Source organism: Lithobates pipiens, unplaced genomic scaffold (genome assembly GCF_037356315.1).
Source record: "Lithobates pipiens isolate NorthernLeopardFrog02 unplaced genomic scaffold, aLitPip1_a1.2 Scaffold_8, whole genome shotgun sequence".
Lineage (NCBI taxonomy): Eukaryota > Metazoa > Chordata > Amphibia > Anura > Ranidae > Lithobates > Lithobates pipiens.
The window spans coordinates 18876787-18889977 of NW_027507903.1; the positions used below are offsets into that span (position 1 = coordinate 18876787).

The 13191-nt window shown below is 47.2% G+C and overlaps 1 protein-coding gene across 1 annotated transcript in view; it reads left to right on the forward strand.

The window, feature by feature from the left end:
* Positions 1-13191, forward strand: part of LOC143961085 (insulin-like growth factor 1 receptor) — a 294645-nt gene that overhangs the window by 248276 nt on the left and 33178 nt on the right. Inside the window, exons 16-17 of the mRNA XM_077470236.1 lie at positions 266-495; positions 597-707. Coding sequence (XP_077326362.1) covers positions 266-495; positions 597-707 — 341 coding nt within the window. The remainder of the gene's footprint in view (positions 1-265; positions 496-596; positions 708-13191) is intronic.

Here is a 13191-nt window from a genome sequence, read left to right on the forward strand (position 1 = left end):
ATGTGCCCCATTGTTAGTGTCAGTTTGCAGACTAGTGTCTCATATCAGTGGGAGGAATAGTACCCCGTTATTGGTGTCAGTGGCCAAAATGGTGCCCCATAGTTGGTGTCAGGTGGCAGAATTAGTGTCTCATATCAGTGGGAGGAATCGTGCCCCAATGAATTAATAATAAAGACATGCAAACGGCAACAGTTTGAAGACCACTGATCCATAGCTATGTCAGCAGCTACATGACTTCTAACCCTGTTCGTTCTTCATTCTACAGTGTATGTGCCCGACGAGTGGGAGGTTCCTCGAGAGAAGATAACTATGAACCGTGAGCTGGGTCAAGGCTCCTTTGGCATGGTGTATGAAGGAATTGCGAAAGGGGTAGTAAAAGACGAGTCAGAGACTAGGGTAGCCATAAAAACAGTGAACGAAGCAGCTAGCATGCGAGAGAGAATAGAGTTCTTAAATGAAGCTTCGGTGATGAAAGAATTTAACTGCCATCATGTGGTAAGAACACCTATATGTAATTTGATTTATTTTTTCTTTAAGCTACAAATTAAATTGTCCTTGTTTATCTTCCTTCTGATGAGTCCTTTTCCACCTTCTAGGTCCGTTTGTTAGGTGTTGTTTCCCAAGGTCAGCCAACACTTGTCATCATGGAGTTAATGACTCGTGGAGACCTCAAAAGTTACCTGAGATCTCTAAGGCCAGATGCCGAGGTTAGTATTACTTTCTCATACTTTGGATGGTGCATTTGCTAATTGTAGTTTTGTTTCGGCTGGCTAATACTTAAAGAGGAAGTAAACCCTGATGGGTTTACTTCCTGTTTGATTCTCTGCAAAGGTAAAGCATAATGGACTACTATACATCGCATAGTAGTCCATTATGTGTCACTTACCTGACACAGGAGCCAGCGAAGTCACCGCTGTCCCCTGTAGTTCCGAGCGTCCATCTTCTTGGTGGGTCTCGCTGCTCCAGTGCTGTGATTCGCTGGAGCAGCGATGACGTCACTCCCGCGTATGCGCACGGGAGCCGACACGGCATATCGCCGCGATCTGCGGTCTGCCCAGTGCGCCTGCGCGCCGCTGTCTATGGCGCATGCGCCGTAGACAGCGGTGGCTGTCTTCGGGTAAGGTTTAGGAGATATTTCTCTGACCTACAGGTAAGCCTTAATCTAGGTTTACCTGTAGGTCAAAGTGGTTTGTAAGGGTTTACAACCACTTTAAGAGGTAAGTATACTGTACCTTTTCAGCCTAGTACTCGGTCAGTAAATAAATTCAACACTTCCATACATACCAGGTACCTTTTAAGCTGCCGTTCACTACAACGTTAACCTCCTACTGGCCTGGATTTTCTTCCTGCGGTGTGTAATCACAGCAGAACTCTAAAGACTTTGGGGATTTCTGCTGAAGCAGAATGCCCCATTTAAGTCTGTCTTTTTTTTTTTATTCTTTTTTTTTTTCTGTGCATATGCGGACTTCCGGACCAGCAGGATGTATACAGTGAGGTAAGAACCTCAACTACTGCACTTTGGGGAAGGTGGGTTAGATAAAGGTTCAGCAACAGAAACGGTGCTAATTATCTAGAAAGCAGTGGGCAGGACTAGGTTTGGCCAGGTGTTAATTGACAAATTACAGGCTTCCGTACCAGCAGTGAAAATGCCGATAGCCGTGCCCCTTGCAATTTTCAGGAGCAGTGCAGTATCGTTGCCACCCCATCGAAAGACGCTGGATTAGGTGGACTTCAGTATCAGGCTTGACAAGTATTTTTGGGCTTTTGCAGTAGGAGAAAACTGTATGTGCTGATGCACTTATGAGATGTTGCAGCACATTTTTTTTTTTTTCAATGAAATGCCATGGTTCTACTTAAAGGTTATGGGTAGAAGTGGATGCCCAAGAGGATAAGGATAGCTGGTGTTTGGCCAATGAGGAGCTCTCTGCCTTTATATTGGGGTGGGGAGATAGCTTCGACGGAGGGTTCTCTGCATTCCTAGTACCTGGGGATTGAAAAGCAGTATGTAAAGTGTAACAGTTAAGTGAACCTGTTACAATGATCTATGTCAGCAAAGCCCAGGTTCACTTTAACAGGTACTAGAGATCTTGATGCCAGCCTATCTCCTGTTGCTCTGCTCCTCAAGGATGCCACTTTTAGACTAAACCATTTTAGTGACTCTTGAGAGAGATAGGTCACCAACCAAACCCAGTAAAGACAAATGCCTTGCTCATACTGTAGGTTGTGCTACTGGCTATTGTCTTGTGAGCAGCCCAAAAAAATGTTTTTAAACTTTTTAATAGGGGGAGGGGGGTTAAGCACCTCTGTCAAGTTTTAAATGTTTTCCTTTTAAAGAGACAATTTTTTTTAAATACTGTTCTGTTTGGTGCCTGTCACCTTGACTGGGGAGCGTGGGGTAACCTTCCCAGTAGGGGCTCAAAAAAGCAATAAAAACTGTAACGGAGGTTTTCTCCCCTCCCTATCCAAAGAGAGCCCTCTAATCGCATGTTTACACATCTAATGGATCCATTGACTTGGAGGTTCGTTATGGCCGCCCCCTTTGTTTGTCCCTCTTGTCAACAAGAGTGTCCCAGCTATGGATATTGGTGTTCTCATTGACCAAAAGGATGTCATGGTGGGACATAGTTAATATCCTAGGTTCGGAGGTCTCTTTCCTTTGAAAAACTTTTGCAAACCTTTAAAAAAGATCTTCAGAATCAGGGTGCTGTGCATAAAATTGTGTGATTTTTCATTTATCTCTATGTCCCCAATCCAGAGATTTTAAATTGCATAGTTTTGGGTTCTGGCATGCCTCTGTCCACTGAAATCCATCCAGCCATAGGCATAACCATCTTTTGGGCCAATGACTGATTCTGGCAAGCTTGAGCATCTTGGAACTTAAACTTTGCATCTGATCAAGGGCACAGAGGTAAATGTAAAGCAAATAATTGCATCGGTCTTACTCAAGAGCCCTATATTTTTTTTCTAAAGTGATCCTGATTGAATTTAAAAGTGCCTAAGGTAACAGCAGTGTAAAGTGCAGACACGTTGCCTACAAGTACCTGTGTTGATCTTTCAGTGGAAACCCACTGGATCCTAGACACGGGTTGTACATAGGGCTTAGTTCACTGGATGCCAGACCCAGGCTGTACATGGGGCCTTGACTTCTTGTTCTTTCAGTGGAGGCCCCCTACATCCTAGATGCAGGCTGTGCATGGGGCCTTAACTTCTGTTAATCTTTTAATGTAGCCCCCCTGGAACCTAGACCCGTGTTGATTTTTTTTCAGTGGAGTTTCCTGGATCCTTGACCCAGGCTGTACATGGGGCCTTGACTTCTCTCCAAGTTGGGATTAAACTCCCCCACCATTATTACCAGTATAACGTTGAGCATCTACTGCCCACTTGGGTAGTTGGGGTTTAATCAAGGTGTGGTTAGAAGATGATGTTTTGTGTATAGCCTGGGTCCAGAATCCAAAGTCGATCAACAACTATCAATGTGAAGATGAATACAAAGGATTTCAGCTAACACAAGGTCTCTTCACTTCAGCATTAGTGTCTGCTTAGTAATTTTGGCCAGGTGGATTACTTTATTCCAGGCAAATAATGAACATAAGTTAATATGTCCTTTTAACATGGAGACCATAAATGGCATTCTGAACCTATGAAGACACTTTGAGTTAAAATCCCCCCCATACACCCCTCTGCAGCATGTTGGCGTGCTCCGAGAATCCCTCTTGATTATTGATTGTAAGTTGGCCCGGGAGGTCAACTGTGTGTTACATCTGGAGCTCAGCTATTTAAAGACTTTTCAGTGGTGCAGGTGGAAGTAAACAGGAAAGGGGTTGGATTAGCTGTCGGGTAAGAATAAGAAACAAAGGCTTCTGGTTTAGATTGCAAAAGGAAATTAAATCAAAAGGGTAATTATTATGAGCAGAAAAATCTGATCTACTGTCTTTTTCAATTGTGCTTAGACATAGATCAGCAGAGTCTTTCCTCCCACTCTTTAGTTAAGTAGAAGGTAGTTGATTCCACTTAAAGTAATTTGTAATCGAATACAGGTTTGCTTTATAAAATTGTTACCAATAAAAATCTATCATTTTGATTTGGTTCTTTTTTTTATAAGAACCAAAGCTATTTTTAAAGTTGTGCCAATGCTGATGCCGGTATGCACTCGTTCTTGCTCCAGTGGGCTTGGCAACATTTGTTTTTCTACACCAATGAGCAGTGGTAGTGTAAGCCTTTTATTCTTGGTTCAGCTCTACAAATACAATTTCAAAGAAGGTGAGATATTGGTTGCTGGGTCTCTCCAGTTTTCTATACTAGATCTCTGTTGCATCACCTCATAGCAATATTACGGAACCCTTGGAACCTGATTGGCGCATATGATATATCAATTGTGTACATTCTGTTTCCAAACATTGCTTATATAGAGGGGTTGATTGATTATTCAAGGCTTATATCTTAGCTCATTCTCTGCATTCCATGGTTACCTCTTCCCAGATAATAAATCATCCTGGTGCCAGGTACCATTGTGAGAAAGTTAAATGGCAACATTAGACCCAAGGCTGCCTATCTGCATTCCAGTGTCCAAGAAAGCAACTTCCAAATTCCAGGAACGGCTCTGGTGGCCCTGCTATCACCAGCACTCTAAATTCCAATGTTTATAGAGCAGGATGGCCTTAAAACAGACTTGTGAGACTCTAGAGATTTTATTTTGTATTTTTATGGCTTGGTTGCCAGGCAGCTGCTTAATAAGTCACTTTAGATATGTAATAATATCATAGGCAATTCTTCATATAATTACATGGTTGTGTGTAGCTAAATGTCATGATTATTTTATTACATGGGATGGATAAGGCTATAACCACCATGGCACGGCTGTGTTCACATGGACTTCACATCTCCATTATTATTATACAGGATTTATATGGCGCCAACAGTTTGCGCATCGCTTTACAACATCGGGGAAGACAGTACAATTACAATACAATTCAATACAGGAGGGATCAGAGGGCCCTGCTTGTTAGAGCTTACAATCTAGAAGGGAGGGTCAAGTGGAACAAAGGGGAGTAGCTGTGGGGAGATGATCAGATGGACAAAATGAAAATACAGTTGTTAGGTGCGGGTAGGGTAGGCTTCTCTGAAGAGGAGGGTTTTCAGGGATCGTCTAAAAGCCAATAGAGTAGGAGATAGATGGACGGATTGGGGTAAGGAGTTCCATAAACTTAGAGAGCCTCTGGAAACCTGGTCCTGGAGACTAGCATTGGATGAGAGTGTTGAGAGAGCAGGAGGTCTTGAGAAGAACGAAGAGAACGATTAGGTATTTTGAGACTAGGCCAGTGATGTAGCTAGGGGCAGAGTTGTGGATTGCTTTTTAGGTGGTAGTTAGTATTTTGAATTGAATTCGTTGGGTGAGCAGAAGCCAGTGGAGGGATTGACAGAGAGGAGTAGCAGAGACAGAGCGGTTGGTAAGGTGGATGAGTCTAGCAGCAGCCCTCATGATGGACTGAAGGGGGGATAGAGTATGCAGAGGTAGGCCAATGAGGAGGGAGTTGCAGTAATCGAGGCGAGAGATGACCAGCGAGTGAATTAAGAGCTTTGTTGGGTCATTGGTTAGAAAGGGGCGTATTTTGGAGATGTTCCGGAGGTTGAGGCGGCAAGATTTGGACAGCGATTGGACATGGGACTTAAAGGAGAGTTCCATGCAGGAGGGCAGCTTTTATATTTAGGTTATCTCGTACAAACGTGAACACCCAGAACTAGGAATCCAATTAAAGACCTAGGAACCAGCACTACGCAGCCTTCATAAAGTTAGTGAAGCAGTTGAATGGAAAACATTTGTTCTGTTTTAAATTAACTTTATATTAACAAATGATTAAAACTACAGAGCAAATTTATATAAATTTACAAGAGCAAATTTAAACCATTAAACCGAAAGTGCCAAATGTTCAACATTTGCTTGCCTGAATTGTGGTAGCTGCATCTGTCTCTCTCAGTGTAGACAAGTCATGGTCCTGGAACTGACCGATGTCGGCTTGAGAAAGGGAGGAAGCATTTAGGCACAGGATTGTAGGGGTGGTCAGCTGTGGACACCTAAAGGAAACTAACAGTGGGTGGGACTTAAAATTTGAGCCGGTTTACTCTGTGCACAGTAACATATGGCACAATTCTTGTACCAAAAGAATATTTTTTAATTACTGTGCCGTTGGCTTCCACTAACCCAAAAAATTCAATTCAAAATACTAAAACAACTTACAAAGCCATCCACAACTCAGGCCCCCCCCCTCCCCCCTCCCCAGCTACATCACTAACCTAGTTTCAAAGTAACAACCCAACAGAGTGAAGGGGTCAGGAGTGCACAATGCACAGGTCAGTAGAGTAGAGCAAAACAAAAAAATACCAGCCCAGTCAAAACCCCACAGTACAGTTCCTCCCTACCCACTAATAAATGTCCCCCCCCATGCAAATTTCCCCTCTCCCACTAGTAAATGACCCCCCCCCCCCCCCCCCCATCACAAGTATTCCTCTTCAGTACAGATCTCACCTCTAGCAAATGTCCCAATGCCCCCCCCCCCCCCCTCCCTTGCACTAGTAAATGTCAGTCTCCCCTGAAGTACAGATTCTACCCCTTCTAGTAATGTTTCCCCCTCCCAGTACAAATCTTCCTCAGACAGATCTGCCCTTTAGTAATGTTTCCCCCTCCAGTATAGGTGGCCATCCCAGTACAGATTTTATTCCCCCGTACAGATGCCCCCCATACAGATCTCCCCTCTCCCACTAGTGAATGCCCCCCATACAGATTTCCCCTCTCCCACTAGTGAATTCCCCCACCAAACAGATCTCCCCTCTCCCACTAGTGAATGCCCCCCATACAGATCTCCCCTCTCCCACTAGTGAATGCCCCCCCCCCACCATACAGATCTCCCCTCTCCCACTAGTGAATGCCCCCCCACCATACAGATCTCCCCTCTCCCACAAGTGAATGCCCCCCCACCATGCAGATCTCCCCTCTCCCACTAGTGAATGCCCCCCACCATACAGATCTCCCCTCTCCCACTAGTGAATGCCCCCCCACCATACAGATCTCCCCTCTCCCACTAGTGAATGCCCCCCATACAGATCTCCCCTCTCCCACTAGTGAATGCCCCCCATACAGATCTCCCCTCTCCCACTAGTGAATGCCCCCCCATACAGATCTCCCCTCTCCCACTAGTGAATGCCCCCCCATACAGATCTCCCCTCTGCCACTAGTGAATGCTCCCCCATACAGATCTCCCCTCTGCCACTAGTGAATGCCCCCCCATATAGATCTCCCCTCTGCCACTAGTGAATGCCCCCCCATATAGATCTCCCCTCTGCCACTAGTGAATGCCCCCCCATATAGATCTCCCCTCTGCCACTAGTGAATGCCCCCCCCATACAGATCTCCCCTCTGCCACTAGTGAATGCCCCCCCCATACAGATCTCCCCTCTGCCACTAGTGAATGCCCCCCCCCATACAGATCTCCCCTCTGCCACTAGTGAATGCCCTCCCATACAGATCTCCCATCTGCCACTAGTGAATGCCCCCCCATACAGATCTCCCCTCTGCCACTAGTGAATGCCCCCCCATACAGATCTCCCCTCTGCCACTAGTGAATGCCCCCCCATACAGATCTCCCCTCTGCCACTAGTGAATGCCCCCCCCATACAGATCTCCCCTCTCCCACTAGTGAATCCCCCCCCCCCAGGTACAGATCCCACACTAGTAAATGTCAGTCTCCCCCGCAGTACAGATTCTACCCCTCCTACTAATAAATGTCTCCCTGGCCAGCTTCACAGTTGGTAGTGTAGAGAGCCTGCCCCCTCCTGTCTGCTGCCCATTTGTTTTCTTGTAGTCGCAGGTACATTGTGTGGGTGAGCAGCACAGCGAATGACGCCCCTGGCCCCACGTGGACCCGAGCGCCCAAGTTGTTGTTTTTTTGTTGTTGTTTGTTTTGTTTCAGGTTCCCCGGGGACTAGAAATTGTCCAGCCTTCTACTAATAATTTGGCCCCTTTCACACATGCGGACAGTATGTCCGTATTTCATCCATCCGTTTGCAGATGAAATACGGACATACATGCATCCCTATGGGATAGCGGGTGTCTGTGGATGAACATCCGCAGACACCCGCTATTGTCCACCTACACTATGATCCGATTCTGCAGACGGAGGAAAATCCTATTTTTCTATCTGTCTGCAGAGCGGATCGGATGAACACGGACAGACGGTCCGTGCTCATCCGATCCCCATAGAGGAGAGCTGACAGGGCGGTCCCTGCACAGTGTGCGTAGACCGCCCTGTCCGCCGCCGGCTCAGCGGGGACAACGGAGCGATCCCCACTGAGCGAGCGGATCATCACGGGGCGGATCATTACTGATCCGTCCCGTGTGAAAGGGGCCTTAAGCTTTTTTCTGTATGAATTGTGGGACCACCGACACGATTTCTGCACTGATGTGTCTGATTAGAACTGTGACTTGGCACTGATTTTCTAACCCGACTTGTAAGAATGAAAGCAAGTATTTACATAATAATAGAGACTTTGACAAATTAGATCTAAGGAAAAAAAATAATCTTAGGGTCCTTTCACACGGGGCGGATCAGTTCTGATCCGCCCCGTGGATGTCCGTTTGCTCAGCGGGGATCACTCCGCCGATCCCCGCTGAGCAGGGAGATGACAGGTCTGTCTCCGCACACTGTGCAGGGACGGACCTGTCACAGCGCTGCTCTCCCCTATGGGAGATCGGATGACGATGGACCGCAGTGCCCGTCGTCATCCGATCCGATCCGCAGACGGATGGAAAAATAGCTTTTTCCTCCGTCACACTTTTTCGGATCGGAGCGGGTCGGATGTCAGCGGACATGTCACCGCTGACATCCGACGCTCCATAGAGCTCTATGGAGCACCCGTTCAGGTCCGCCTGAAAAACTGACAGGCGGGCCTGAACGGGACGTTAGTGTGAAAGGGGCCTTACTGTGCTTTAATTTCACAATGCACTGAGAACAAGCAGTTTTGGGTATGTATGCTTTCAATAGAAACTTTTTTTTTTTTTACCGCATATAGTCAAATGACATCCTTGACTGTGCGGGGATATCTGAATGATGCCTGCAGCTACAGACATCATTCAGATATCATTCTTTCCAGCCGGCGATTTTGTGCACGATAAGAATAATCATAGCGGCAGTTCCGCCGCTTGATCGTTCCTATAGGCGCCGGGAGGGGATGTCCCGCCACCATCCGGTGCTTCTCCGGGCTCTGAACCAACTATGAGTAAAGCACTAGCCTTAGTGCGAAACGCGTCAGCTGTTAGCATCTTTCGCTGTGATGTCATTTGCTGTGTCCTAAATATTATTTGAATAAAGCATCGTTTTAGCATCGGAGTGCGGCCATCCAGAGTTCTGTCATTGTCCACATTATCTGCATGCTGTGGCTCGTACCCGGATCCTTTCACCTGGAGCAATTATCTCTGAGTTCCCAGGACCTGCCTTTTGAGCGGTGGTGTATATCTCTCTTGTGATTCTCTGGACTTTTGCTTCCCCGGGCTCTCCCGTGCCATCGTGGGGCCCGGAGAAAGAATCAGCCGGCGCCGGATGACGATGATAGAGATTTCAGATGGTCACCAGTCATCTCTATAACCGTCGGAGGCCCGGGCTCAACGTTATGATGTCACTCCCTGGTTCCCGGATGTAAACAAAGCCGCGATTGCGTCTGTCAGCATGAGATTGGTGAATTTTTTTTTTTCTCTCGATCTCTTGCTTTCCAGCCTGGAGGAAAGATGTGGGGTCTTCTTGACCTTGCATCTCTCCATAAAGAGGACCTGTCACAATAGATTCCTATTACAAGGGAGGTTTACATTCCTTGTAATAGGAATAAAAGTGATCAAAAAATGGAAAAAAAAAGTGTAAAAATAAGTAAAAAAAAACTAAAGCTCCCTTGTCCCTGGTAGCTTGAGCTCGGAAGCGAATCCATGCATAAGTCCCGCCCACATATGTAAACGCCGTTCAAACCACACGTGACGTATCGCTGCGTGCGTTGGAGCGTGTGCAAAAATTCTAGCCCTAGACCTCCTCTGTAACTCTAAACTGGTAACCTGTAAAAATTGTCAAAGTGTCGCCTATGGAGATTTTTTAAGTACCGAAGTTTGCCACCATTCCAGGAGTGTGCGCAATTTTAAAGCGTGACATGTTGGGTATCTATTTACTCGGCGTAACATCAAAAATTGGGCTAACTTTACTGTTTTGTTATTTTTTAATTCATTAAACCGTTTTTTGTTTTTTGTTTTTTTTCCAAAAAAAAGGTGTTTGAAAAAGTATTGCACAAATACCGTGTGAGATAAAAAGTTGCAATGACCGCCATTTTATTCCCTAGGGAAGTGATGGCAAACCTTGGCAGCCCAGATGTTTTGAAACTACATTTCCCATGATGCTCATGCACTCTGCAGTGTAGTTGAACATCATGGGAAACGTTGTTCCAAAACATCTGGGGTGCCAAGGTTCACCATCACCGCCCTAGGGTGTCTGCTAAAAAAAAAAAACATATATCATGTTTGGGGGTTCTGAGTAATTTTCTAGCAAAAAATGATTATTTTTACATGTAGGAGAGAAGTGCCAGAATAGGCCGGTATTGAAGTGGTTAAAAAGAAACATTTTATAGACTGCGAAGACTGGTGTTTCGTATTAGGACTTATGTGGAGGCTTTACATGAACCGGGACAACTAACCTAAACTAGAATCTGGCACATCTAAAAGAACTATAGATAACGTTTATCCGTGCGTAGTATTTTTTTTTTTTTTTTTTTAGGCGGCAGGATTTGGCCATGGCAAGCGATATTTGGTGCACGCAGCTGACTTCCTGCCCAGTTAGCACATTGAAGGACGCGGCGGCCGGCCTCTCCCTAGCCTGGAGTGGCTGATAATGCAAAGAATATGTTTCACTCAGCTAAACAGCAGATGTTAAAGAACATGAAATCTCTCTGCTAACATATGGGAACTTCTGTCTACAGATTCGTGAATGCCCATACATGAGACCACTTGTGTTGTAGTGGCCCCTTAAATATGTGTTTACCAGAAAGTCGGCTTATACCACTTTTAAAGATTTGGATTAAAGTATAAAGGCAAAACTTTTTTTGTTTCGCTTTAGATGGAGAGAAGAGGGATTGTTAGTTTTTTGTTTTTTTATTGCTGTCTGTGTCCCTGTTGGGACTCAGGGACACTGAAGCTCAAGGGAGCGGCTCCTACAGGCTTTTGAGTAGGGCTGAACCAACTGATCGATTAATCGACAATTAATCGATTAGAAAATGAATCGTTTACTATTTTCATAATCAATTAAACGGCCAGTACCATAATGGGGTTAAAAAAACTAAAATTAGCCCTTTATAGCACAAAAAAAAGCAAATAATCACTACTGTAAGGGGTTCAGTAGCGATTATTTGCTCTTTTTGCAGTGGGAAGAACAGTGCCCCGTCATTGGTGTCAGTGGGAGGAAATGTGCCCCGTCATTGGTGTCAGTGGGAGGAACGGTGCCCCGTCATTGGTGTCAGTGGGAGGAACGGTGCCCCGTCATTGGTGTCAGTGGGAGGAACGGTGCCCCGTCATTGGTGTCAGTGGGAGGAACGGTGCCCCGTCATTGGTGTCAGTGGGAGGAACGGTGCCCCGTCATTGGTGTCAGTGGGCGGAACGGTGCCCCGTCATTGTTGTCAGTGGGCGGAACGGTGCCCCGTCATTGTTGTCAGTGGGCGGAACGGTGCCCCGTCATTGTTGTCAGTGGGCGGAACGGTGCCCCGTCATTGTTGTCAGTGGGCGGAACGGTGCCCCGTCATTGTTGTCAGTGGGCGGAACGGTGCCCCGTCATTGTTGTCAGTGGGCGGAACGGTGCCCCGTCATTGTTGTCAGTGGGCGGAACGGTGCCCCGTCATTGTTGTCAGTGGGCGGAACGGTGCCCCGTCATTGTTGTCAGTGGGCGGAACGGTACCCCGTCATTGGTGTCAGTGGGAGGAACGGTGCTCCGTCATTGGTGTCAGTGGGAGGAACGGTGCTCCGTCATCGGTGTCATTGGGAGGAACGGTGCTCCGTCATTGGTGTCAGTGGGAGGAACGGTGTTCCGTCATTGGTGTCAGTGGGAGGAACAATGTCAGTGGGAGGAATGGTGCCCCGTCATTGGTGTCAGTGGAAGGAATGGTGCCCCGTCATTGGTGTCAGTGGGAGGAATGGTGCCCCGTCATTGGTGTCAGTGGGAGGAACGGTGCCCCGTCATTGGTGTCAGTGGGAGGAACGGTGCGCCGTCATTGGTGTCGGTGGGAGGAACGGTGCGCCGTCATTGGTGTCGGTGAGAGGAACGGTGCCCCGTCATTGGTGTCGGTGAGAGGAACGGTGCCCCGTCATTGGTGTCGGTGAGAGGAACGGTGCCCCGTCATTGGTGTCAGTGAGAGGAACGGTGCCCCTTCATTGGTGTCAGTGGGGAGGAACGGTGCCCCTTCATTGGTGTCAGTGGGAGGAACGGTGCCGCGCCATTGGTGTCAGTGGGAGGAACGGTGCCGCGCCATTGGTGTCAGTGGGAGGAACGATGCCCCGCCATTGGTGACAGTGGGAGGAACGGTGCCCCGCCATTGGTGACAGTGGGAGGAACGGTGCCCCGCCATTGGTGACAGTGGGAGGAACGGTGCCCCGCCATTGGTGACAGTGGGAGGAACGGTGCCCCGCCATTGGTGACAGTGGGAGGAACGGTGCCCCGCCATTGGTGACAGTGGGAGGAACGGTGCCCCGCCATTGGTGACAGTGGGAGGAACGGTGCCCCGCCATTGGTGACAGTGGGAGGAACGGTGCCCCGCCATTGGTGACAGTGGGAGGAACGGTGCCCCGCCATTTATTTAAATAGAGGGACTTAGGTCCCACTGTTGGTGTCCATTTTGGGAATAGTGTCTTAAATCAGTGGGAGGAATAGTACCTGATAAAGACAAGCAAAGGGCCACAGTCCTAATGGAATGATATTCCACAGGTATGGTAAATGTATGGTTACATTGGTCCAAGCTTGACCACAAACTATGTGAAAAATGCCATTCCCGGAATTCTTTACCTGTCCTTGCAAGAAAATTAGTCCACAAGGGATAATCAGACCTTCGATCTTTTTGACTTTGCTACCATTCATGTAATCACTGATTATTTGTGGGCTGTAATATTCTCGGCATTGGAATCTT